The sequence below is a fragment of the Quercus lobata genome, chromosome 10 (assembly GCF_001633185.2).
Source record: "Quercus lobata isolate SW786 chromosome 10, ValleyOak3.0 Primary Assembly, whole genome shotgun sequence".
Taxonomy (NCBI): domain Eukaryota; kingdom Viridiplantae; phylum Streptophyta; class Magnoliopsida; order Fagales; family Fagaceae; genus Quercus; species Quercus lobata.
Window position 1 is genome coordinate 31,628,762 of NC_044913.1, and position 27,664 is coordinate 31,656,425.

The following is a 27,664-nucleotide window of genomic DNA, read 5'->3' on the forward strand; positions in this document are numbered from 1 at the left end:
ATCGTGGTTGCACTCATAGACAAAGTAGTCCATTTGTGTGTAAAAAAAAAAAAAAATCTATCGGAGCTTATTTTTATTTTGGGGGCAAGTTGCATAAACACCAGGTTTAGGTCGTTTTCACTTTTTTTTGTTTAACTTTGGCTGGGTTGAAATCTACTAATGATGCACAAAAATCATCAGTGAGCTGATCGTCCTCAAGCACTCCAATGGGTACTTGAAGAACAAGAAACCAAGAACCAAACAAAGAAAACCGGTGGGGTGCAGGCCAAAGATCCTTTGAAAGTTAAGTTAGTGAATGAGAAATCTCCAAAAACTCTATAGTGAAAGAGTTAGGGATTTTTTTGCGTACCTTGGAAAAGAGAAAACCTGTTGTTTATATAGTGATGCAGAGTAGACCTAGATCTTGGGAATATAGGGGTTTTCCTTATAGGGAGGAGGTGGAGCTAATGTCACCGAGATCTTTGGGACATCTTCCCATTTTGGGAAGATGAAAATCGCGTAGTATGGTCTTGGTATGTGGCGCGTAAGATATTTCCATATAGAAATATGTGTGGAGATCACGCAAGGACATATAGGATCCATCGGTACGCCTATTCGTCCTTCAGTGTGACCCATCTGCTTAGTACAGGACATGTATCTGTCGGCTTGGTATGGGCTTGTTTGCTTGGTCATCAGGAGTGAGAATCATCCTACTGCTATAACCTGGCCTTTTGCTTTTGTGGGTGCTGGGTATGAGGTTCTAGATGGACCCTTCTAGAGACGACGGTTACTGGTGCCATAGGCTTATAATTGTCGTACATTCTCCTAATGGATTCTAAAGTTAAGGGTTCTTTTCCTATTCCAAAAATAACCTTATCAGTTGCCCCCTATTTTGTGTGCCTGTTGGCAATGCTTGATGGGTCTCAAAGTAAAAAGGGTTTTCATGGGTATTAATTACTTTGTTGAGAAGTGTGTCATTGATGAAGGTAGATACATTTTCAATATATACTAGGTGACATGTGGTGCACATTGATTGACCTTATTTCTAATTAGAAGCGTCACTTCGTATACTGCGCTCATTGCTCTATAAATAGTTCTTTCCTTTCTATTAGTTTCTTTTGTTTTATTTTCTCCTAATGCTAATTGTGATTTCAAGCCCCTTCGTCGCTGCTCTCATACTTGTCTGCATCCGTCATCTTGACAACTGATCCGTCGTCGACTTCTTTTTAGGTAAGTTCCTTTACCTTGTTCCAATTATTATCTATTGAACTTAACTGGTCGTCGTTTTGAGAGATTCGTTGCATGAGTATGTTCCTAGTATACATTCTTCGCTTGTAGGTGAATAGATGTCAGGTGATAGAGAAGCAATGAGTGAACAATCGTTGTCAATTCATGAGGGTGTGGACTACGAAGAAGTCTATTCGTCAGGACATGAGCCCATGGCATAGAATTTGACCTGGTCCTCGAAAGGGGAACCGTCAGCCCATTCTCTTGCCAAGGAGGAAGAAGAAGGGGATGAGAATGAGTGTAAATAGGAAGAAGGTGAGGAGGGAGAGGACCATGGAGAAGGAGACAGGGTTGTAGGCGAAGTGGAAGATGATGGCCATAGACCTTTCATCATTCCCCTAATATGGACGGTGGATGACTTCTACCCGACCATGTTGTTGAAAGTTTTCAACAACCTCTGTAACCGTTTTTAAATTCCCGACCACGTCCTTATGCGGTTGTCAAGGAAGTTTGAGAAGTGTTACTTAGGCAAGACAGCAGACATCAGTATGTATGACGCAATGTTTACCACTGGGTTAAGGTTGCCACTGACGGAATTGCACTGTCTACTTGCTAATTATTTAGGCTTGTTCGTTAGCCAGATTGCCCCAAACGTGTGGAGGATTTTTATTGAGATTGAAGTGATATGGGGCCAGTTAAGTGGAGGTAACCATCGTCTCACACTTGAGGAGTTCTTTTACTACTACAAACCATAGTAGATATATTCGTCAAAGGGTATTTATATTTTTGGCAAGGAGATCATCTTTTAGATTGGTGTCAGACATGCCTGATTCCAGCCGTAACTAGAAGAGTAGGTACTTTTTCGTACAAGGGATGGACTGGGTGTGTAAACCCAAAAAGTGGGCTATTATGCCCGATGGGTTTGATAATACCTGGGGTGTTTTTGATAAGTCTGGTGAGCCGTCGGTGTTTGTTTTCTTATCCGTCCCGTTAGCTTTGATTATGTAACTAACCTATTGCTTCTGATTCGTTTTAGCTCAAGTCTGTCCGGAAATAAGTGAAGAACAGGAGAGTTTTCTTAGGTGCGTTTGGGCGATTCCGCTTGGGCAGAGAAAGTGGAAGGACCTGGTCACGCTTGAAACCCTTCACGCTTTTTGTGGTGGTCTCGAGCCAACAGTTGAAGCTCGACAGTTAGATGCGTACGCTCGTCGATGTAAGTTTTCTTTTTTCTATCTGCTTCCTTGAATGTTTATTCTAACCCCGATTTTTCTTATTCCTTTCGTTATTATTTTTCAGAGATGGATAGTGGTAGGCAGAGGGCTTTGGTGAGGCAAGCCACTGCTGCTCACCTCAAGCAACGAGGGGAGGCATTAGCTTCTCCTTCTAAGGTGACGCCTCCTCCCAAAGTTGCCCCCAAAAGGAATGGGACGGGTAAGGATGATCGTCTCGCTAAAAAAGGTGACGGGCCAATCCGCCGTGACAAATTAGGTGGATTCGTCACAAAAGGCTCCTCCACCTTCGTGCCATGGTGTTGGTAAAGGTTTGATGACGGCTCAAGGCCTTATCGCTTCTGGCTCCATCCAAAGGCTGGTGAGCCATAAGGAATATGCCATCGAGATGGTCCACTCAATCATAAAGGACACGGACATGGACGAGTGTGGCAAGCATGGCATTGAAGACTTGGGGGACTTTTGTCTTTTTGACCTGGTGAGGGTGAGTTTGCGTCGGGTTCGCCTCTTTCTTTTTTCGTGCATAAAGTCTTTTATAATTGTCGTCTTTTGCAAGCCATGGTAAGGATGAAGGCTCTCCAAGCTAGGTGCGTTGCTAAAGAAGGCGTGGTTCGTCACCAATGTATCTATTTAGAGCACGAGGTCGACCAGTTGAGTCAATATAAGGAAGCTATTCATATCCTTAACATCGAGGTGAACAAGAAGAAGGTTGAGCTGGAGGCAACCACCCGTTGGTGTGAAGATCTAGTCAAATCAAACACTGACCTGATGACGGAGCTGACCACTCTTTGTGAGCAGATGGAGCAGTTAAGGCTGATGCTATGGCGCAGTATCGGACCTCTTAACCTTTTTATGATGAGTTGGGTGGCTTTTATAGTGATGGCTTTGAGGATTACCTTAAGCAGATTGCCGCTCTTTACCTTAACCTAGACCTATCCAAAGTGGTGATTGACGACATCGTTCCGCCGACGCCTAGTAGCGCCGACGCTATCATGAACGAAGCCAACAGTGTTGTCCACTTGGTGGAGGGAAAGGTAAAGGAGCTTGCTTATGCTGAGATTGACAGCCAGAACATCCCTGAAGGCTAAACTGTTCTCGAAGGTCTGTCTGTTCTAGAGAGTTCGTTAGCTCCTAAAGGCCAATCTATCCTTGATGCTCCTCTAGCCTAGCCTTGCTTTTTATTTTTGTCATTTATTTTTGTGTTTTGTAAGAATAATTTCAAAACAATGGAGTGCCCTATTTTGGGCTTATGTATTAACTTTTATTCCCGTCAGGTTCGTAGAGGCTTTCATTTATATTTATCTTGTTTTTATCATTCGTCTCTTTTATTCATTGCTTGTTCGTTGTTTTTCTCTCATTTGTGTGCTTATTGCGATTGTGGGTTGCCCCTTATCCATCATGAGGACTTGGATCACTCTTGAGTGATCGCATACCCGTGGGTATTTTTGGATGTCCGTCCACCCTATAGGTAAGATTCATGAGCGTTTGTGACCAGGCACTCGTCTGTACCTTTGACCGTTCGTCTATCCTATAGGTAGGACTTAGAATAATTAGGGCCTATAGGTAGGACTTAGTAATTTTTGGACCCAAGCACCCGTCAGTGTCCTTGGTGATCCATCCACCCCGTAGGTAGGAATTGACAAAATTTTCCAGACCAAGGCACCTGTTGGTGTCTTTGATGATTAGTCCACCCCAAGGGTAGGACTTAATAAATTTCAAGATCAAGGCACCCGTTGGTGTCTTTGGTGACCCATCCATCCTGTAGGTAGGACTAAGGATTTCTTGTGACCAGGTACCCATCAGTACCCTTGGTCATTCGTCCACCCCGTAGGTAGGACTTAGGATTTTGTGACTAGGTACCTGTTGGTATCCTTGGTCATCCGTCCACCCCATAGGTAAGACTTAGGATTTCTTGTGACTAGGTACTTGTCGGTATCCTTGGTCATCTGTCCATCCTATAGGTAGGATTTAGGATTTTTTGTGAGGTCTTTATTTTTTGTAGACATAATTTCTTGTGAATAATCCATTTATTAAAGATAAATTGAATACAAAATGTAGATAATTTTGCCTGTCGAGCTTTAAGGCCTAAAAACTTGAAAACTTAACAGAATTTAAAGAAAAGAAACACAGTTTGTAGCTTTTGATAGTGCTACTGGTAGTACTTCCTCAGGTTCTCGACATTCTAGGGGTGGTGTAGTCTTTGTCTATCGAGCATCTCTAAGTGATAGGTGCCTTTTCTACGGCAGTCCATAATCTTGTAAGGCCTTTCCTAGTTGGGACCTAACTTGCCCTGTGTGGGGTCCTTAGTAGTTGACGTTACCTTCCTTAGGACAAGGTCTACAATTTCGAGGTGTCAGGGCTTGACTTTGATGTTGTAGTGCTTAGCCATGAGGTCTTGATAGTGCGTGATTCGTTGTTTAATTGTTGCCCTAACTTCATCCAAAATGTCCAATTGTGGGTGCATTCCCTCTTCGTTCCTTCTTTCGTCATGGTGGGCTACCCTATAGCTAGTTAGTCTAGCTTCTGCTATGATGACAACATCACTCCCAAATGCAAGGTGGAAAGGTGTCTCACTTGTAGGCGTGTGGGCTGTCGTTTGGTATGCACATAACATACTTGGTAATTTGTCCGGCCATATCCCTTTGAGTCGACTCTTGATTATCTTGAGCAAGGATCGGTTTGTGACCTCAACTTGACCATTGGCCTGTAGGTGGACGGGTGATGAATTGTGGTTTTTGATTCCCAACTGTTGGCAGGAGTCCTTGAATGCGTCGTTGTCGAATTGTTTCCCATTATCAGAGACAAAGACTCTGGGGATTTCGAAGCGGCAAATAATGCTTTTTAAGACGAAGTTTCTGACATTCTTCTCAGTGAAAGTGGCCAAAGGTTGTACCTCGACCCATTTAGTGAAATAGTTGATCCCTAAGACGAGGAATTTGAGATGTCGTATTATCATAGGGAAGGGTCCCATTATGTTGGGCCCCCACTAAGTGAATGGCCAAGGAGCATTCATTGGGGTAAGTTGTTCTGACGGTTGTTATATAATGTTGCTGAAGCGTTGGCATTTGTTGCACGCCTTTATGTAGGACTGAGTGTCCTTCTGTATAGTAGGCCAATAGTACCCTGCTCGTATGAGCTTGTGAACCAACGATCGTGCTCCCAGATGGTTTCCACATACTCCCTCATGGACTTCCCTCATGACGTAGTTTACTTCGGCAAGGACCAAGCATCTCAGGTACGGACGAGAAAAGCCTCTTTTGTAAAGGACATCTCTAATCAGTATGAAACATGACGACTGCACCTTTAGCCTTCGGGAAGTATTGTGGTCTTCCAGAAAAATCTCGTTCTTGAGGTAGGAGACGATTGATGTCATCCAGTTGGCTCTCGTGGGGACTACCTGTACATCTATTTTGTCAATGGCAGGTGAGTATTGGACAAAGGATAATACCTGACCGTTGATGACCATGTATTCTGTAGATGCTACTTTGGCTAAATTGTTAGCTTGCTCATTCTCTTCCCTCGGGATTTGCACAAATTTAGCCAAGAACTTCTGGCTTACCTTTTCTTTGACCATGCTTAGGTATTCCTTCATTTGTTCCCCTTTGGCCTCATAGTCTTCGTTGATATGTTCGACGATAACTTGCGAGTCGCTGCGTATGAATACTGACGAAGCCCCTGCTGCTTTGCCAAGTCGAGACCCGTCAGGACTACTTCATAATCGGCTTCATTGTTGGTTGTCGGAAATTGCAGACAAATTGCACATTCTATCAAATCCCCCTTTGGCGACTATAGGACGACCTCGATTCCTCTAGTGTGTTGGTTGGATGAGTCATCCGTCCGTATTATCCATAGTGCTAGTACTTCGTCTTCATCTTCCTTTGCTATGAACTCGACGACGAAGGTGGCCAAAGCCTAGGCCTTGATCGCAGTTCTTGAATGGTATAGTACGTCAAACTTGCCGAGCTCTATCACCTATAAAACTAATTGTCTGGCTGCCTCTAGATTGTTCATTGCCTTCCACAATGGCTTGTCCGTCTGGACCACTATGGTGTGTGCCTGGAAGTATGGCTTGAGCTTGTGGGCGGCCGTGATCAAGGCAAAGGCTAGCTTCTATATAAAGAGGTACCTCTCTTCTGCCCCTTGGATTGCTTAGCTAGTGTAGTAGACGGGTAACTGAATGCGGTCCTTTTCCCAGATGAGGGCTGAATTAACGGCCGTTAGGGATACAGCCAAGTAGAGGGAGAGTTCCTCATCGGGCTTAAACAAACTAAGTAGCGGTGGGGACGTAAGGTATATCTTTAGCTCTTCGAAGGCCTTTTGGCATTCGTCGGTTCATTCAAAGGCCTTTTTTAGTGTTTTGAAGAATGATAAGCATTTGTCTATCGCCTTAGAGACGAATCTGTTGAGAGTTGCCACTCTATTGTTCAAGCTTTGTACCTCCATGATGTTCTTTGGAGGTGGCATCTCCAATATGGCCTGTATTTTGTCGGGGTTGGCCTTCACGCCTCATTTTGACGTCATGAAGTCCAGAAACTTTCCTGACGATACTCCGAACACGCATTTGCTAGGATTAAGTTTAATGTCATAGAGATGGAGAGTCTTGAATTTTTCTCGTAGGTTGACAATCCTCCTTGCTTTTTACCAACATGTCGTCTATGTACATTTCAACATTCTGTCCAATCTGCTGGATGAACATCCTATTCCCAAGTCCTTGATACGTCGCTCCCACATTCTTTAATCTGAAAGGCATGACCTTATAGTAAAAGAGCCCTTGGCTCGTGACAAATGAAGTCTTTTCTTGGTCGGTTTCATCCAGCCTGATCTGGTTGTAGCTGGAGAATGCGTCCATAAAACTTAGTAGCTGATGTCCTGCTGTTGAATCCATGAGGAGGTCGATACGTGGGAGTGGGTTTGAGCAGGCTCTATTTAAGTCTGTAAAATCCACACACATCCTCCATTTGCTATTCGCCTTTTTGACCATCACTACATTGGCCAACCAATCCGGGTAGTACATCTCTCTGATGAAATCTGCTTCTACCAACTTGTGAACTTCTTCTGCTATGGCCTTGTCTCTCTCTTGAGTAAAGATTCTATTTTTCGGTCGAATGGGAGGGAAAGATGAAGACACATTGAGTTTATGAACCATGATACTAGGGTTAATTCCCGACATGTCCTCATGGCTCCAAGCAAAGATGTCCTGATTGTTCTTTAGGAAGAAGGCAAGTTCTTTGCGGATTGAAGGGTTTGCCTATGTGCTGATGCAGGTGATCTGACCTAGGCAGTTGTCATCTATAGAGATTTCCTTCAGGTCTTTTGTTGGTTCTACCGTAACCCGTCATTCCTCGATTTTTAGTTCTTGTAGATGATCGTCCATCTTCAACATGGCTATGTAGCATTCGTGGGTTGCCTTTTGGTCTTCACGCGCTTCTCTTATCCTATACACCTTTGGGAACTTCACTAGTAAGTGGTACATAGATGTGGCTTCTTTCCATGTGTTAAGTGTAGTGGCTCAATGATGGTGTTGTAGGTGGAGGAGCAATCGACGACTAAGAAGCTGATCTCCTTAGTGAGCTGTTGAGGGTGTGTCAATGGTCACTAGTAGGGTGATGGTCCCAACGGGGAAGACCTTGGTACCGCCAAATCCCTCTAGTGGTGTATTTGAGGGCAGGAGCCGCTTCTTGTCGATCCTCATTTGTTGGAAAGCAGGATAGTAGAGGATGTCCACCGAGCTCCCATTATCCACTAGCTCTTGTCGGGTATTAAAGTTGACAATTGATAGGTTGATGACCAGAGCATCATCGTGGGGGTGGTGGAGTCATTGGGCGTCATCTTCAGTGAAGCTGATGGTCAGGTTGTCAACCTTAGTCATCTTTGGTAGTCGGCCGGAAATTTGGATGTTTTACAACATCTGCAAGTATGTCTTTCTTGCTTTCCTAAAGGAACCAGCCATCGTGCTTCCCTCTATGATCACTCTTATCTCTCTGAGCAGAGCCTTTGACCATTCTTGGACCTGTCAGTTCGATTCGGGGTCCCTTGGCAGGTTCTTCCTGCCCTTGACGAACTGCTGTCGTTTCCCTTGCTTGATGAGGGCTTCTATTTGCTGTTTCAGGTCATAGCACTCAGAAGTGTCATACTTGTGGTCCTAATGGAAACAGCAATACTTGTTCCTTGCTCTTTTGTTTGGATCACCCTTCAGCTTGTCCGGCTAAGTCAGTGTCATGTCGTCCCTTATCTATATGAGAACTTGGTCAAGTGGAGTGTTTAGCGGGGTGAAGTTGACAGTCCTCCTAAGAGGAGGTTTTGGTTTCCTATCATCCCTTCGGTCATTCGTTCGGGTAGACTTTCTTCCTCTATCCTGATGGGGATCGTCTTGCCTTTCCGTTTTCTTTGTTCTGCCCCCGTAGGCTATCATGGCATCCTTATCATTCATGTATTCAATGGCCTTGTACAACATGTTAGCCAACATCTTCAAGTCGTTCTTGTAGATGGAGAAAAAGAATTCTCTCGACTGGAGCCCGTTGGTGAATGCAGTGACCAAGACTTTGTCGTCGACCTTGTCAATCAAAAGGGTCTCCTTGTTGAAACGAGTCACATATGATCCCAAGCTTTCATCCTCCCATTGTTTAATGTTCAACAGGCTTACTGAGGATCTCTTGTACCTTTGGCCCTTGATAAAGTGGGTGACGAAATGTTTGCTCAATTCCTTGAAGGTAGAGACGGTATTGGGGGACAGTTTGCTGAACCACACTCTTGCTAGTCCCTTGAGTGTAGTGGGGAACACCCTGCACATGATCTTATCTAGACCTCCTTGTAGGTGCATAAGGGTCTTAAATGATTCCAGATGATTGAGCGGGTCCCGTGACCTATCATATGCTTTCACTTATGGCATCTGGAACTTGGCTGGAAGGGGGAAGGAGGTTACTTGTGCTGTGAAGGGTGAGTCCGTCCGCAGAAATAGCTCATCCATGTTGGTGGATACCTGTCCCCTCATGGCGTTCATTATCATGTCCATCTTCTCCTTCATCATTTGCATGTCCTACGCCATGCGCATTGCAATACTTTCCAGTTCCGACGGTCGGTCGGTGTCTTCCTACCTGTCTCTCCTGCTGGGGATGTTGCTTTCTTCTTGATCCTCCCTTTCCTGCCAGGAGTTGATTGCCGTTTTGTTCCTCGTTATCTTGCCTGTCATGTTGATCTTTAGGACGTTGTTCATTCCTTTGGTTTAGCTGTTTCTCCAACTCATGGTTGCGCTGGGTAAACCGCTTAACTGCTGTGACCAAGGTTTGCACCTGTCTCTCCAAGGCGTTGGAGGTGGGGGGGGGGGGTTTGCACTTGTCTCTCCAAGGAGGTTGATGGTAGCCATCGATTGCGTCTAGACCATGCGACTCTTTGTCTTAGAAGCAATGATATGGCTAATCACTCTTCCCCACAAATGGCGCCAACTGATAATGCACAAAAATTGTCAGTGAGCTGATTGTCCTCTAGCGCTCCAACAGGTATCTGAAGAATAAGAAATCAAGAACCAAACCAAGAGCACTGGTAGGGTGCTAACTAAAGACTCTCCGAAGGTTAAGTTAGTGAATTAGAAATCTTCAAGAACTCTATAGTAAGAGAGCTAGGGATTTTTCTACGTACCTTGGAAAAGAGAAAACTTGCTGTTTATATAGTGATGCGGAGTAGACCTAGATCCTGAGAATATAGGAGTTTTCCTTATAGGGAGGAGGTCGAGTTAATGTCACTGAGATCTTTGGGACATATTCACATATTGGAAGATGAAAATCGCGTAGTATGGTCTTGGTGTGTGGCGCACAAGATATTTCCATATAGGAATATGTGTGGAGATCACGCAAGGACACGTAGGATCCGTTTGTACACTTATCCGTCCTTCAGTGTGATTTGTCTGCTTAGTATAGGACATGTATCCGTCGGCTTGGTATGGGCTCGTCTGCTTGGTCATCAGGAGTGAGAATCATCGTACTACTATAACTTGGCCTTTTGCTTCTGTAGGTGCTGGGTACGAGGTTCCAGATGAACCACTCTAGAGACCGACGACTACTGGTGCTGTTAGCTCATAATTTTCGTACATTCTCTTGATGGGTTCTAAAGTTAAGGATTCTTTTCCTATTCCAAAAATATCCTTATCATCTACCAACAAGGTCCTAAGGCACCCATGGTGGCCAACCACACAAGAAAAATGAAAATGATGAGTTGATTTGGAATTTCAAAATGAAATTGGACATATATTTTGAAAAAGAATGTAAGAAACAAAATAAAAATGGAGAAGGGAGGGGGAGTCATTTAGGGAATGGAGAAAATTAAAATGAAGAGAAATATGAAGTGGAGATAAAAAAAAAAAAAGCCGTAACAAACTTTCAAAGAAGCACAAAAAATCTAGATATAAAAATAGGAAATTTTTTTTTTTTTTTTGGGATGAATACCTAATCAATATCTGATAAGAAGTAGGAAACAGTGATGTTTCATGTTTGTTTCAATGGTAGCAATCACAATGAGTTTTATTTACATTGTAGTAGCATCATTGTTAGGAGGGAGGGAGAGAAAAGAGGAATGGTGTTTTTTGTTTAGTGTAATTTCTATGGCAACAGTCAAAATAGGCATCACCACCATCTAGGAGAGAGAAAAAAGTGGAGATAATCTAGAAGTGAAAGTGAGTAAAAGAGGAGATAATAATGGTAAATTAAATGATGTCTCCTATTAGAAAAGAGGAAAGAGAAACAATATTCTCAATCGTTAGATCTATTATAAATCAACTATCTTAAAAAGGTATAACTTGAACACACACACGCGCAGATATATATATATATATATATATATTTGCATGGGATTTTTTGATAGATAAAATAAAAGATTTCATCCTCATGTGTTCACTCCATGATAATTGCCCTTATTATTAGTTTTAAGACAATAATTGGTTTTTGGTGTCGGTAAAGTTAGAACCTTAGATCTTTTATTTAACGACAAGTGATTTTATCAATTAAGCAAATTGGAACCTTATTTGCATGGTTAACTACAAACTTACTCAACATCTCAAGTCTCACCTCACCCCAACCCCTAACACCATTATACATTTAATATAATGAAGCATTCATTATCTATACTACTATTTAAGAGGTTTCTCTTGTCTAGGATTCTCATTTTTGTGATTCAAAAATAACCCCTACACCCCAAGTTTTAAACAAAGACAAAAGTTAAGGATAATTCGGTAAAAATATATCACTAACTCCCACGTAAAACTACTCATTTTCAAAACCCTAAATTTTAGCATGTTTTATCTCTCCCTTTTTAATATTGAAATTTACGTTCTCTTCTTTTTACTTTTCTCTAATTTTCAAAATGAAATGGCCACAAGTTTTTCTATAAAGAGCCTTATCCTGTTTGGGACGGGCTTTGTTGTGGTTTAAAAATACCCTTACATTCTATGTTTAAACACATACAAAATTGGTGGACAATTTGGTAGAAATACATATTTAATTCCCACTAAAATATTGCTTACAAAAAACTCTCCTGTTGGTTTTCAAATTGTTTTATTCATAAACAATTTGGTAGAAATACATATTTAATTCCCACTAAAACATTCTATTGTTTTAAAAAATAAACATTTTCTCATAAAAAAAAATTACTCCTAAAATTATGAATAATTATTTATTTATTGCTTATATATATTTATCTTATTCACTTACCACAATAAGGGTCTAAGGTTAGGTTAGACATTTAGGTAACCGGTTGATCAAGCTAGTTGTCCTAGAATCTTATCAAAATGGAAATGGATTGATTTGAGACTTTCTATCCAAAAGATGCATATGCCATAGATTGGGTGTGTACGCACCTTTTGTAAGTCTCAGCCAAATTAGGTCAAAAAATGGACTTTTCTGCTATGGTCTTGGTTTTCTATTTCATAACTGGGCTTGGGCTTGGATTGTATTGGTCCACTTTTGGGGTTTTTATCCTTATTGGGCTCCACACATGATGTTGATCATATTGGTAGTCTCATCATTGGGACCGGAAGGTTTGGGTATAGGTCGGAACTAAATGGGGTTTTCACACTTGCCATTACTAAGGGAATCTTTGTAACTTTCTTTTCCTCCATTTATTGATATGCTTAAACTCAACAAGTAGTCTTGCTTGATTTGGGGTTGCATTGGGAGTGGCACCAAGGTGACGCGTTGGAGTCAATGAGCACTCGTTTAGGGAACAAGGATTGGTAAAACCACTGATTTTCACGGCGCTTGTCATTGAGGACTCACTTTAAGGCTAACTATGAGTGCATGCCCATAGGAGGCCAACTTTTGTTCCCGTGAATGCACTGCGACCCTTGAAGGGCAAGGGGTTTGGGGGGAGGGGGGAGCAACGGTGCATGACACCTAGGTAGATGTGCCTTTGGCCGAATGGCTTCAGGCATAACTTGTGTTAAAAAATTCAATGATTTATGGGAGTTTGCAATTCACACCAAGTATCACATTTCATTACATTCTTCATTGATGCGAGATCCTAAATATTCGTTGCCGAGAGTCATTTTGAACAAATAAAATAGGTTGATGCATGTAGCACACCATGTTTGAGGCCACCGGTGGGGCTTTTTGGTTTCAGTTCCTTGGCGCATTCTGTACTAGGGTTCAGTTTGACGCACGAGTCCCTAACCACATGGGGACGAGGGGCGAGGCCGCCTCCCATCCCTAGGCAGTCGTCACTAGTTTGAGGGTCATTCTACTAGGCAGGTCTCGACAATGATCTTTCCACAGGTTCACCTACGAAAACCTTGTTACAACTTCTCCTTTCTCTAAATGCTAAGGTTTAGTAGATTTCTCGCAATGTCATCGATAGCAAACTGCCTATTTCGCCACTATTTAAATACTTCACTAAACCCTTCAATCAATAGGAGCGATTGGTGTTGTTTTTAAAGGGCAGGGACGTAGTCAACGTGACTTACACTTACAAGGAATTCCTTGTTAAAGACCAATAATTGCAATGATTTATCCCCATCACAATGAAATTTCAAAGATTACACGGGCTTGTCAGCCAATGCTAGAAATTCATTGAATACATACACACTTCCTTGTGATTCTGATATTGGTATTCAGATAGCCATTAAAGTCCCCCCTTAAATGTAAACCCCTCATAAACTTGATTACAAGATTACACAATTGAAGGGGCTCTTTCCCTAATCAAATTATTATTCATTTTGCCTTTCTCCCATATCTCATCATTCCTTAGTGATGCAACATAGGTTTTGAAATTCTGATAAAGGGTATAAAACATAACAGGAACTACAAAAATAAAAAATAAAATTTAATAATTGTCATGATATAGTATAATGATGCAATAAACATGTATGTAAAATAATAAATTTTTGAAGTGGGCTAGGTCAAAGGTGTTTTGGCTAAAATCATTGCTCCATTTAGGAGTCTTAAAGATAGGGGTTGAAAAATGATTGGTTATCCCTAAAGTTAAGGGATAGGGACACAACAATTATTTATTCTAAACCGTAACCTTAAATAACCCAAAAAGATAGAAAAGAAAAAGAAGGTTCAATTTAAGACGCTTAGAGCATTCATAACCAGAAATGCCATCCTATTCTATTTTACTATCTCAAAAAGTTACTTTAATCAATTATACCCTACCCTTTTACAACACATCTAACATCCCAACTTTTATTTTTCCTATTCTACTCATTAAAATAATATATTTACACAATAAAATATATTTACTGTTAGGACATATGTGATTCACTTGTTAGGAACATATATCACTATTTTATGTAATTGGCTAATTCTTTGAAAAAACGCACTTTACTTGTATTTTGGTAGATCTAGGATGTGTTTAATACTTCAAGAAACCTTGTTTCAAGTTCAAGTGTTAAAACCATGTAAGTCTGTCTAAGAATCAAGTGAGAAAGTGCTAAATTTTAAAGCTCGATAGCTGCTCGACACCTCTCGACACCTGGCTTATCTGTTGAGCTCTTCAGTTGCTTCTTATCGCAATCTTAACACTTCTCGATAGCTAGGTTGATCGATCGAGCAAATTTCTGTCCTCTCAACACCTACTCGACACCTCCTCGATAGCTGTATTTGTCGAAGTTTAAAGCTCGATACCTCCTCGACACCTCTCGATCGATTGAGGTTATGAAAATTCAGATTTTCAAATCTGATTTTCGGCCTATGATGACATGTATGTGTAGGGTTTCTTTTCTCACAACCCTAGACCTATATAAGGCTTATTTTAGAGGTCGTCACATATGATAATACAAGGAGAACATATGCAAAAGGTGATCGATGCCTTATTCTCTCTGAAAGAAGCTATTGCGTATCTGCGCCTTAGGATTTTGTAACTAAGTGTTTCTTGATCTTCATTGTTGATGATGTGAAGAACTTTGCAGCCAACATTCTTCTTCCTCAAGTTAGTGAGTGAGTCATGTACTAGGATTCGTGCAAAGGAGTTAGTCACGTACTGGGATCCGTGCAACAAAAAGGATGACGTTCATATATTGAAGAGTTCAGAGGTTCTGAAGCGGTAGAAGGTTTCTGTTATGAGTTCATCTACAGGGATTTTAGAGTCTAAGGACAAAGGTTTTGTACTAGATCTAAAACTTCTCTTTACTATAGTGAATTGCTTTTCGGGAAGGTTTTCCCCTAGATTTTTTACTATGAAACTAGTTTATTTCATTGGTTTTCCTGGATCATCGTATTTTGTCTTATTTATTTTTCCGCTGCATGATTTTGACATGATATTGATGTTTGTTTTAACAAGTTTTATTCGTAATAAATCTAATTAACAACTTGAGTTTAAAACTTGTTAATTCTATCAACTGGGGTCTAAATTTCCCAACATTTACCAAAATAATATATCTTCTTTCTCTAATTTTTGTCTCTTCCTCCCCTCTCTCTCTCTCACTGCCGTGAACAAACTCAATACCTCACATAACCACCATCCGAACCCCACCACCCCACCACTGTTGCACCCATGGAAAAAACCTGCAAAAAAAGCACCAAACCCACAACTTAGATCAAACCGAGCAAACCACATCCACAAGAAAACCCACAACTCGGATCACCAAATGCACCACCAACCACAACCACAAGAAACAGCCACCACAGGGGAAATAAAACAAAATTTAAGCCTCCAAAAACCACCAACAACAGACACATCCACAAGAAATAGCCACTACATAATCATCAAAAAAAAAAAAAAAAAAAAAAAAGCCAACTCCACGCCTCTACTATCGCGGTTTGCACACCGATCCACCACAATCCTTAGCCCTAGAGCCACCACAACCCACCATGACCCGCCACAATCCACACCGATTCAAAACCCAACCAACGCCATCAAACTTGAGAGAGCCACAATGGAGTTAAGAGACCCACAAACTCATCAAACCCACGCTTTGAGAGACCCACAACCTAAGACCCACATCAGGAGAGAGCCACGACCCATGACCCACACCGGACTTGATGCATCCACGAACCGTGACGGAGCCATGATCCACGGAGAAGACAAGAAGAACAATTGGGCTTGGTTAGGTGGCTTGCGGTGGCCTGTGATAGTGGCTTATGGTGGGGCCTGTGACAGTGGGTCCGGCCATAATGGCTTGGTGATGGTGTTCATGTCCACCATGGTTTTGGGTCTGAAGAGGAGAGAGCAAACAAAAGAGAAGAAGACGAGAGGGAAATGAAATAATTAGAAGAAAGAGAGAGAAGAATCAGTCAAATAATAAAATAATAATTTTTAATTATACAATTGGCACAATTTGGCAATCCGGCTGGAGCATCACTTTAAGGGTTTGATGGTAAAATATATCAACATATAGGATATACAAGGCCAACTATGAATGCTACCATTTACTTGGCAGCCATCTTCAAAAAGTTCATTCACACACTGCACAGTAACAGGTTGGGATTTTTGAGAGAGTTTGGGTCTTAGGGTTTCTTTCTCTTTTTTTTTCTAAGCTGAATGCCTAAAAACTCAACTTGGAGGTAAAATTCTTATTACTTTACTAGGACTTGAGCTATGAATTTCTGTTTTACCAAGGAGACGCTTTTTCTCTTTTTCTTAGAAATTGGGTCATTCAAATTAACTAATGTGTTAGTGTTTTTTTTTTTTTTTAACAGGATATTGTGTTAATTTTCGTAATAGAGTTATCATTTGAAGAAAAATAGAAACTGAGTTGGTTAATGACTTAGCTCATAATGTTCAAAATAAAATTAAGCAATTAATCTATAACTTTTAATACTTGGTTTTGGTTTGGTTCATTTCGTTTACGAGCCTATCTCAATCACTATAAAGGAGAAGCAAATGCATGTGCTTCAACTATGATGAAGGAGAATGATATGACTAACCCAAACTAGTCTATTGAAAACCCCAACACCTTTTTTTTTTTTTTAACGTAAAACTAATTAGTTGTTGTTGTTGTTATTGCAGACTCTGATTTCAGTACATGCGTGTAAGGGAACTCTATTTAGCTAGCAAGCATAAGAAGAAGACTAATATTTACAGTATAATAATGAAGTTGTAATTCAAAGTATAATATTGGAGTTCTAATTCAGTTTTGTATTTTGATAGAACCCTACCAAGTTTAACAACAACCAACTTGTGGCATCCAGTAAATTCAATTAATAAAGTGATTTATAGGAATATAGGATCGAACTCCAACATTTTTTTAAAAAAAGCATTAAAACTATTAATGCTTTAAAAAAAATTGATAATTATAATATGAGGGAAAAGAATTGAATCATTATTATCTTCATTAAAAAAAAAAAAAAAAACCAAGTGTCAATTAAGTTACAAGATTCTTGACAAATTCATTAATAGGTTAGAGTGGTAAAAAAAAAAAAAAATCATAAGTAGAAGGAAGTATAAGCTTAAATCTTATTAGGTATATAAAATTATGTTCGAGCTAACATAAATAGGTTAAAATGGTGATAGGTTCATATCTCATTAATAATTATAAAATATAATAGTAACAGTAATAATAATAAAAATAACAGTATTCCAATGGAATGGCCTCGTTTGCAAGCAATGTAACTCAATTTTGGCAAGTCTTAACGACAAAGAGAGAGCCACCTACTCTCAGTCTCTCACATGGTGAGTTGATCTAAAGTCAACAAGCCAATGAAGACATCTTCCCCCATATATGCTAGAGTGGACATCTTTCCAAACTACTGCATCATGAAGAAATTAAGCACTTTAAGGCATTCCTCCAAGAAAGTGCAATCTGTATTATTTCTGTTGCAGTTGAAGCGAAGGATTCTATGTATGGAGGAGGATGAAAAGTGAAGGTGCATGTGGGGAACGTAGTCTGGCTCGAGGCCACTATATAATAAACTGACTGATCATGAGTTTGAGAGAGTTTCTCGGACCAGGCTTCATTCCCCTCACTACCTTCTCTATCTCTACCATATTATTCTATGAATGATTTTGTCTTCATATAAGATTCAATTTCAGGTAAAACTCTCTCTCTCTCTCTCTCTCTCACACACACACACACACACATTTGAGGCCCTATGGGAGTGAGATAATTAGAACTTATGAATCTAGTTTCTATTTGGGAAAATAAGCTTTATGGTGTAACTGATTTCCCTTTTTCGTTCTATAGCTCTGCTTGAAATGACATAATCTCGCAAGTAAGGATAAATGCCAATAATCTCCTCATAAAAAATTCTTGCTTCCTCGCTCTATTTGAAGAGAGCCTCATGCCTAGGTGTGTGCCAAGAACTACTTTTATATTTTGTATTCCTTATCTCATATATTTGGCTGGATACAAACCCTCCATACCACTTTTTGTTTTTTCATTTATATTATACCAATTACAACTTGTCACTTGTTTGATTCTTTTCTTTTCATTTTAAACTTTGGTTAGAAAAAAACATGACAAGTTATGATTAGTAGAATATAAAGTAGAACACAAAAAGTTGTACAAATAATTTGTGCATTCCTATACAAAGGTCGTCCTTACCTTTGAGGTCATCATTTTATTGGGCTCAAGCATAAATCACTACTCAGTCTAGTTCTTACAAAGTTCATCTATATATAGAGAATCAACATATGAGGATCATGGACGAATCCACCATTATTGGTTGCCCCACACATGAACGATGGATGATCACATCATAATATATATGTTGTATCGTCATATATAAAATAACCCTACCTGGTGACTAGTGTTACTTCACAAAAAACAAAATTGTTCAAGTAGGGAAAAACTAGTATTTGGGTAAGGTTGTAACTCTTGGTGTTGATCTATTTGTTCATAAATAGATTTGTCTATTCCTAAGGGGTGCAAGTTTGTCTATAAAGACCAGGACATTTATTTAAGACACAATTTTTATTCTCTCTTCATAAACAAGTTTGAATGTGATCAGCACCCTAGCAGGATTTGCATTCACCTTAAATACCAATACATCCCACATGGGAAGATGAGAACGACTCTTAGAAGAACATGGAGTAAGTTTTTTCGAAAAATAATTTGTGTGTTTGTCCATTGTTTAGTGAGACTTGTGTATTTAGGCTTTGGGATTATGACTTTTTGTGTGTGTGTGTGTGTTTGACTGGCATTGCCCGTCTACATAGGCTAGAGTTGGTTGAACCATGTTAAACATTTTTTTTTCTTGTTTGTATGAGTATGATTCCGCTAACCTTAAAACCACTGCAAATAAAAATATTATCAGTTGAACTGTCATTTTGAAAACATTAATACATGGCCTAGCCCATTCAATTTCTCATAATAATATTCAAAGTTATTGAGTAGTAGTTTGATAAGAGTGATTAGTTAAACTCTTCCTATACATTCAAACATTTTAAATTACAAATAAAAGAAAACCCTTAAAATTCACACATTTTAAAGAAGATGGTTACTTGTATCTGATTATCTTAGTATTTCGTTAGAATTGATGATATGTGAAGATGTGTAATCTAAAGTTTAATTTGTCAAAAATTGTATCCTAGAAAAAGTTAGTAAATGCCACATTAATAAGAATAACATCAACTTTAGATTCAAGACACTCACATCAACACAAGTCGAAGGTAATAATCTAGTTTTAAGTTAATCCAAAGCTTGCTTATGGTGTGTTTCTCCAAAGAAGCTATTAACCATTAAATAACTTGAATGGTTATCCCAGATATTTGTGATAACTACTGTTATAAAGAAGACTGGCCAACTCCAGATGGACAACAGTTGTATCAGTTTCATAATTCTACTGTCATCCACAACATACATCCTTTTGGATAGCTTCATTGATCAGTCTCTACTAAAGCCTAAAAAGTTTTTATTTTTTGATCAGAAAGCCTAAAAAGTTATTAATACTATAAAAAACAAAATAGTTTGAACCTAGCTTGAAGAAGTTTAAATGATTCTGATGAGATTTTCGAATTATGCTACTCTTAGGAGTAAAAGAATAGACAATTATGTTCTATGCGATTTATAAAACGAAAATAATCCTTCTTTGAACTTTATATTATATTGATATCCTATAACTCTTATGATTGACTATGGGATCATAAAAAATACTCCATTCGTCTCACTTTTTTTGTCCTGTTTGAAAAGTCAAACTTTTTAAGGAAACATAATTTATTGTCATGTCTACCTTTTAAAAATGTATAAGTTTCCAAAACTACCCTTAAAAAAATTTATCAAAAAATTGAATTAGTAAATTAATAGGGGTATAATAGGAACATTAGTAAATTAATGACTTTTATTTTTAGAAACAGGACAATATTTTGAGACATCTCAAAATGGAATAGAAGACAAAAAAAGTGAGTAGGAGGGAGTATCAAATGTCGAATTTCCAATTTAATTTCTCAAAAAATAAAAAAGAATTTCCAATTTCCATGTTTAATATCCACATTAATTACAAGCGTTGTATTAATCAAACTCAAAATGCTTACTCGGCCGCAAAAAGGTTCTAGAAAATCAAATAAAAAGAAAAATCTTGGCGTGGTTCCTTGTAAGTAATTATAGTTTATAGACACATCACAAGTTTGTATTCATGAAAATTAATTAGAGACACATTTGAAAAAAAAAAAATTCTCTCTTTTGTTTGCCTTTTGATTTGGTCCAAAGGCTTTGCACGTAAATGGATTTGAAACATGCTTGTGTTGTTTCATTACATATGGTGACACTTTCTGGTAAAAATAATAAAATTAAAATGCAAAAAAGAGATTATATATATATATATATATATATAGGGTTATATCTTGTTGCACACTTGTCAATACACACAATATATATAAAACATGATTTCAAAGGAGTGTATAATGATAAGTGTGTAATAATCATTTATCCAATTGCATGCCTTAATTATGTGAGAATATATGGTTATGGTGGGAAGTTAAAATTTTTTCTACTTTTCATTTTAAAAAAATTGAATTAATGGGTATTTTATTTTCAAAATACTATACGCTTAAGATATGTTTAAGGGTATGGTAGATTTTAAAAAAAAAGGGGCTATAAAAGCGAAAATATAATACGAAAAATCTGAGCTTAAAGTGAAAATATAATATGATATTATTAATATTATTATTATGACCTATTAGACTCATTAAACTTACTAGTAGCTTACATTTGCTAATAATATTAAAATTCTGAGTCAAAAAGTGAAGGTATAATATGAATTTTTAATATATTATTATTATTTTTTTTTTTTTTATGACCTATCAGCTTCACTAACCTTACAATGCATTGGTTAATGCTTTGATTTATAAGCTTAGTGAGTCTGATCCTGTCTTTTAATCTATTTTTGACTTGTATCATACCCAAATAATAATAATAATATTTACAAAGCATTTGCCGCTAGCCATCTTTTGTTCAAAACAGCTAGATGCATCGATTCAATGGTTGAAGTTATGACAGCATGCTACAGAGTTTCCTCCAATCTAGCACTAGCAGCTGGGTGGCAAAAAAGGTTTTATTTTACAACCTCAAAAGTTACTTTATCTATTATACCAACTCACTTTATAATACACCCAACATATCAATTTTTATATTTATACTATCTCATTTAAATATTCTTTCTTTATTTATACCATCTCATTTAAATATTCTTTTTATTCGTTCTTTATTATTTGTTTTCAATGGTCATATTTTCAAATAAGTAACGGTCATATTTTTTAAAACTCGACTTGACTTTTCTTAATGGAATTTTTTTTATCGAACAATCATATTTTTAGAAATCCATATTTCTATGAGAATTATTTGTTTGGAAAAAAATGTGTTTAAATTCATTTACGCAAAACATACTATATATTGAACCTATCAAAATCCATTTACATAAAACATACACTATATAATAAACCTGTCAAATTCAATTTACACCCTATATAATGTACATCCCTATCAAAATTCATTTACGCAAAGCACACTATATAATGAACCTGTCAAAATCCACTTACATAAAACATACACTATATAATAAACTTGTCAAATTCCATTTACACATTACATAATATACCTGTCAAAATTCATTTACGCAAAACACACTATATAATGAACCTGTCAAAATCCATTTACATAAAACATACACTATATAATGAACCTGTCAAATTCCATTTACACACTACATAATGTACTCGTCAAATTTCACTTACACAAAACACACTATATAATGAACCTGTCAAATTCCCCATATACAAAACACAAATTATGAACTTGTCAAATTCCATTTATGCAAAACGCAAGCAAAACATAAAAATTATACAATGAACATTTCAAAACTCATATCAAAAGCCGAATACATATCAATATTAAAATCAACTTGCCAAGAAGTAGTTTCAGTTGAACATTACTACCAATGTAGTTTATAGAATACTCACGTATATATTATATCAAATTACAATAATAAGTCACATACATAACGTCATACATTCGAGTTCCTACAAATCGCCTTGTCTTTGCCATAAATGGGCAATGATATCAGATTGGAGTTGAGAGTGAATTTCTTGGTCTCAAATGCGTTGATAATTTTGGATGAAGGCAGTAAATTCATTTGTCTGCTCACGTGACACTTGTATTTGAGGAGTTTCATCAAGTTGTTCATAATCGAAGTCAACTACTTCATTTTCATCTCGCTCATCTTCAATGGTCATATTATGGAGAATTATGCATGCTTTCATTATGTCTTGGAGTGTTTTAGGGAAGAAAAATCTTGCAGGTCTACGTACAATTGCAAATCTTGCTTGAAGCACTCCAAATGCACGCTTTACATCATTCCTATATGCCTCTTGGGTTTTTGCAAATAATTTTCTTTTTTCTCATTGTGGAGCTAAAATTGTTTTCACAAGTGTTGACCACTTTGGATATATGTCATTGGCTAGATAGTATCCCATTGTGTAGTCATTGTCATTGATTGAGTAATTAACTGCTAGCTCAGAAAATATATTAGACCTTTCTAACACATTAATGTTATTATTTGACCCTGGTAATCCAAAAAATGCATGCTATATCTAAAGATCATATGATGCCATTGTTTCCAAAATAATGGTTGGCTCACGAATATGACCACTAAACTGACCTTTCTATGCAGTTGGACAATTTATTCTATTTCCAATGCATACAATCAATGCTTCCTAGCATCCCTAGAAATCCTTGGCTTTCACCATGAGCTAACAATTTAGCAATGTCTTCAATGTTTGGCGACCTCAAGTATTCCTCAGAGAAAATATCAACCAACAATTTTTTTCAAACTCTCCATTGCAGTGGTTTCTCTAATCCACACATATTCATCCATAAAATCAGCTATTACCCCATATGCAAGCATCCTAACTGCAGCGGTCATCTTTTGAAGTGAAGATAAACTAAGCCTTCAGGCATTATCTCTTTTTTGGATAAAGTAAGTTTCATGTGCTTCTACCTTAAATTGAACACGGAGAAAAAGAGAACGACCCATCCTAAATCTCCTCCAAAATAAATTAGGAGGATATACTGGAGATTCAGCAAAGTAATCAAGATAAAGTCTTTTATTACCTGCCAAATGATTACGTCTAATATATCGACAACGCTTATGTTGTGATGTTGAACTCTTAAGACGTCTATTCATTATCTCATTCTCATCTGAGTCATCAAAAAGCAATTTTCGAAACAAAGAGCGACCCATGGACACAATGTTCAAGACAACATTGTTAAAAAATTATCATTATAAATGAAAGGAAGATAAGCAAAACAAGTTCTATTAATATTCATTTGGGGGCACTGAAACTACTTAGTTTATGAAATATAATATAACAACAAAACTCCTAGAAGCATTTACCAAAACAAGGTCGAAACAAGACATAAGTATAAGATTGAACATAGACTTAAGTATAGAAGATATGACATCAATCATAAAAAATACATAAACATTTCATCTAACAAAAAAAAATGTTTTGATTACATAAATGGTATAATAGAAAATACCAAGGAATCACATAAGAGTCCAAACCTTTTTTGGTACATAACAAAATACAAAAAAAAGCTAGTACCAAAAATGAGGTTGGAATAAAACATCATTTACATGTGCCAAAACCTAGGCCTAAAATAAGCTAATACAAAAATTTGGTTGGAACAAAGACTTCATCAATATGTGCCAAACCTAGGCCTAAATAAGCTAGTACAAAAAACAAGCACAAGACATCATCTACATGTCAAACCCAACTATTTACCACCAGTTAGTCTTGCAATGATTTCCTCTTGGCGTTTTTCAAAAAGAGTTCTTTGAATTTCGGTCATGCCACTTGTATACATCATCATCATTATTTTTTGTCCTCCTTTTCCATTTCAATACGAAGCCTTTCCTTTTCAATCCCAATTCTTTCATCCCCTCTAAGCATTTGAATCCGAAGCCTCTCCTTTTCAAAACCAATTCTTTGTTCGTCTACTCGAACCCTTTCCGCATTGATTCGAAGAGCCTCTTTTTCTTGTTCATATACTTCTTCAATGTAGTGCAATTTCTTTGCCAAATATTCCCCAAAATCTTTATCACCATCCTTTCTCTTTCAATTAGCCTTTTTGGCTTTTCTACCAATCGGTCTTTCAAACTCCATTGTGTTACCTTCCCCCCCCCCCCCCCCCCCAACTTCACCTATTGAACTCGAAGTTTGAGGTAACCCTTTTGATCTTTTGATCTTTCCTTAGGCATACTCCACCTTGGTTGGTGCTTCAACAAAAGCCAACAATGTTCAAATTGTAAACATGTATTGTTGGGTGATGTAGCTTTATTCAAAGCCTTTGCTTGATCAAGCTAAATTACCCCAAAAAAAAAATTAACATAATTAGTATGTCTATTGCTAAAAGTTAATATTTTGACATTGCAATATAATTTATACCTTGTTTTTGTCAGTCATACCACTTTGATTCTTGCTTTTGCTCATTACCACGCACGGGATCCACACTAGTGTTAAAGCCATGCAGAGACAAGGAGGATGTCTTCCTCCACACTAAAGTTGCCACCTCGTGTTGCTGTTTTGGGGGTGACAATTTCAAGTTCTGGGGAAGAATCTTCAATAGACATTGGGGGATTTTGATATTTTTCCAAAAATTATGCCTCAAAGTTGGAATCAGATTGTAAGATATTAGCATATAGGGATATGTTATGTTGTGAATTCATCCCCTTTAAAATAGGTAATGTAAAAAAATTAGTAGCTATTCCCAAAATTGAACCCAAAAATTTGACATAAACACTCTGATTACATCTTCAATTGGACCCTATACTATATGACAAACATAAAGTTGATATTATGTAGAAACTTTTAATTTTCTTTACATATACAATGATTTGTCCTAACTGCATGATTAGTATCCCTATAGATCATCAAGGGGATTCCAACTTACAAGGGGTGTAGAAACAAGCTTAGGAAGAAAAAAGGTCCATAATTATCCAAGCTAGCTAATTACAGAGCTATTGAAAAGAAAACAAGCTTGCTAATTATAGAGTTATTGAAAAGAAAACTATTGAAAAGAGAGGAAGAAGAAAATAACAGATGGAGCTACTCAAAATTCATTTGAGGCGTATAAGAAACGGTTAGAGAAAGAACCCACAGATTCTTCACCGATTCAAACGGCCACCGATTCAGCACCGATTCAAACAAACAAATAGCCACCTATTCAAACAAACAAACACAGCCACCTATCCAACACCGATTCAAACAAACACCAACTGCAACCTTTACCAATTTAGCCACCGATTAAAACAAACACCAACAACAACCGTCACCAATCCAGCCACCGAGAAACCATAAACCTAGAAACGACCAAATGCACGCTCCACCAAGAAACCCAAAAATTCCAAACGAAACCCAAAATTAAACCAACCAACAAACCCTTGAATCTTCAGTGTGGGGATAGAGCAATACAGTAAAGAGGAAAAAAAACACCAACTTGTTCCATCACCGATCCAGCCACCGAGAAACTACAAACCCAGAAATGAGAGGAAGCGCGCTCCACCAAGAAACCCAAAAATTCCAAATGAAACCCAAAATTAAACCAAAAACCCTTGAATCCTTAGTTTAGGGATAGAGCAATACAATGAAGAGGAAAAAAAAGGTAGAGGGAAAGAGAGTGATTGGAGCGGCATGGGCAATGGAGCTTCTGCAATTGGGAGAGAGAGTGAGACAAGTGACCGAAGAGAATGAGTGAGAAGAGGAGAGTGGTCTATACCGTGTTATGAGGAGAGTGAGTGTAAAATTTTTTACAACCAAGTGAACAGTAGGTTCTATATATACGAACCCACTGTTCACAGGTTGTAAAAATTTTTAAGAACCCATACTCGGATGTTGGGCAGTTTTTGAGGTTTTGGATGCAAAATAGCAACTGGGTGTTTCATAAAATTATGCTATGCACTAATGCTATATATACACCCTAGTTGTCATCTTTTCAGAAGACAAGCCAGAAAAAAACATGGGTAATACTACTAAATATGTTTTCTTCTTTGCCTACATTACTTTCATCCTCTTCTTTATGGCAGGTAAGCATTAAGCAGTTGTAGACCTTTATTATAATTACCATACTTTTGCAATCCAACTTATCTTATAACCTTTAGAGAACTGTTATTACTTTCATTGCAATCAAATGAGTTCGAATGAGGGGAATTCTCTAGAATACCTGAATTTTGCATGCAAATATGCGATATCTTCAAAACCATCCAATATCACATAATAATAATAATAACAATTTATTATAGTGGAAATCATATAGAAAATAGGGCAAATATATCCAACTGAATTGGTATGCCATCATTGTCTAAACATTTGGGACTAAATCTTCAAAGTCGAGTCAATACATTAAGGAAGATATTAAGCTAATCCAAAATATCACTATAAGAAGCAGTTATAGCACCGAATTTGTCAGGAGTTTGATGAAACCTAATACAAAAAATTAACACAATAATTACATAATGGCCAGATGATAGGCCTATAATTTAGATTATATATAGACCATCAAGAAAATATATTCAATTGCAAGACTATTTTGTCACGGTTTTGTAATAGGAGAAATGAATATATGTTGATAGTTGATAATCAATATATATATATATATATATATATGTATATATATTTTAAAAGGCCTTTGCAAAACTTTTTGTTTTTTTTTTAAAACAAAACAATAGTGGTATTTATTGAGAATTTATAAAACTTGTACATCAGTAACTGTTAATTGAATCTGAAATACATTCAAGAGTATCATACCAAGATTTGAGTATGCTGTATTGCCTCAAAAGAATGCAATGCACTTGAAAGCATGACAAAGAGTTAATGCTTATTAGGTTCACTTATCAAAATGCATATTAAGTTCTTGAATGATGGAGCTATCTGCATACTCTACCTCCAGGTCTCATATTGACAAATGCTTGACAAATTCCAAGGCTTTACGTATCCCAACAGCTAGCATTTCCAATCAGTCATTACTAGTATCCAACAAATCCAGTGATTCGCAAATAATGCTCATATACCAAACAAAAAATCCTTTCCAATTTTTTATTTTTGGTGGGATTCTATATATCAAACAAAGCTAAGATATACAAAAATGGTCCTCCAAAAGGCCAACATCACTCGGCTAATCTAATACTCTTTTCTTTCTTCTTTTAAACAATTTGATGGTTTTTGAACCTTGATTTCTTGAGTTATTTGGCTTTGACAATCATAAAACTACAAAGATTGAAGGAAGAGATTGGCTCCCAGATTAACTATCTAAAGAGAATCAGAAAGAGGACAATTGAAAAAAAAAAAACACACACACACACACATTTCTTAAATTT

The 27,664-nt window shown here is 37.6% G+C and overlaps 1 protein-coding gene and 1 pseudogene across 1 annotated transcript; both read right to left on the minus strand.

Annotated features, from left to right (window-relative positions):
* Positions 1–8,667: 8,667 nt before the first annotated feature.
* On the minus strand, positions 8,668–9,225 carry LOC115964641. Its single transcript, XM_031083907.1, has one exon. The coding sequence runs from the start codon at positions 9,223–9,225 to the stop codon at positions 8,668–8,670; it is 558 nt and encodes a 185-aa protein (XP_030939767.1).
* A 3,583-nt stretch (positions 9,226–12,808) lies between these two features.
* Positions 12,809–12,964, minus strand: LOC115966172 (annotated as a pseudogene).
* Positions 12,965–27,664: the final 14,700 nt, after the last annotated feature.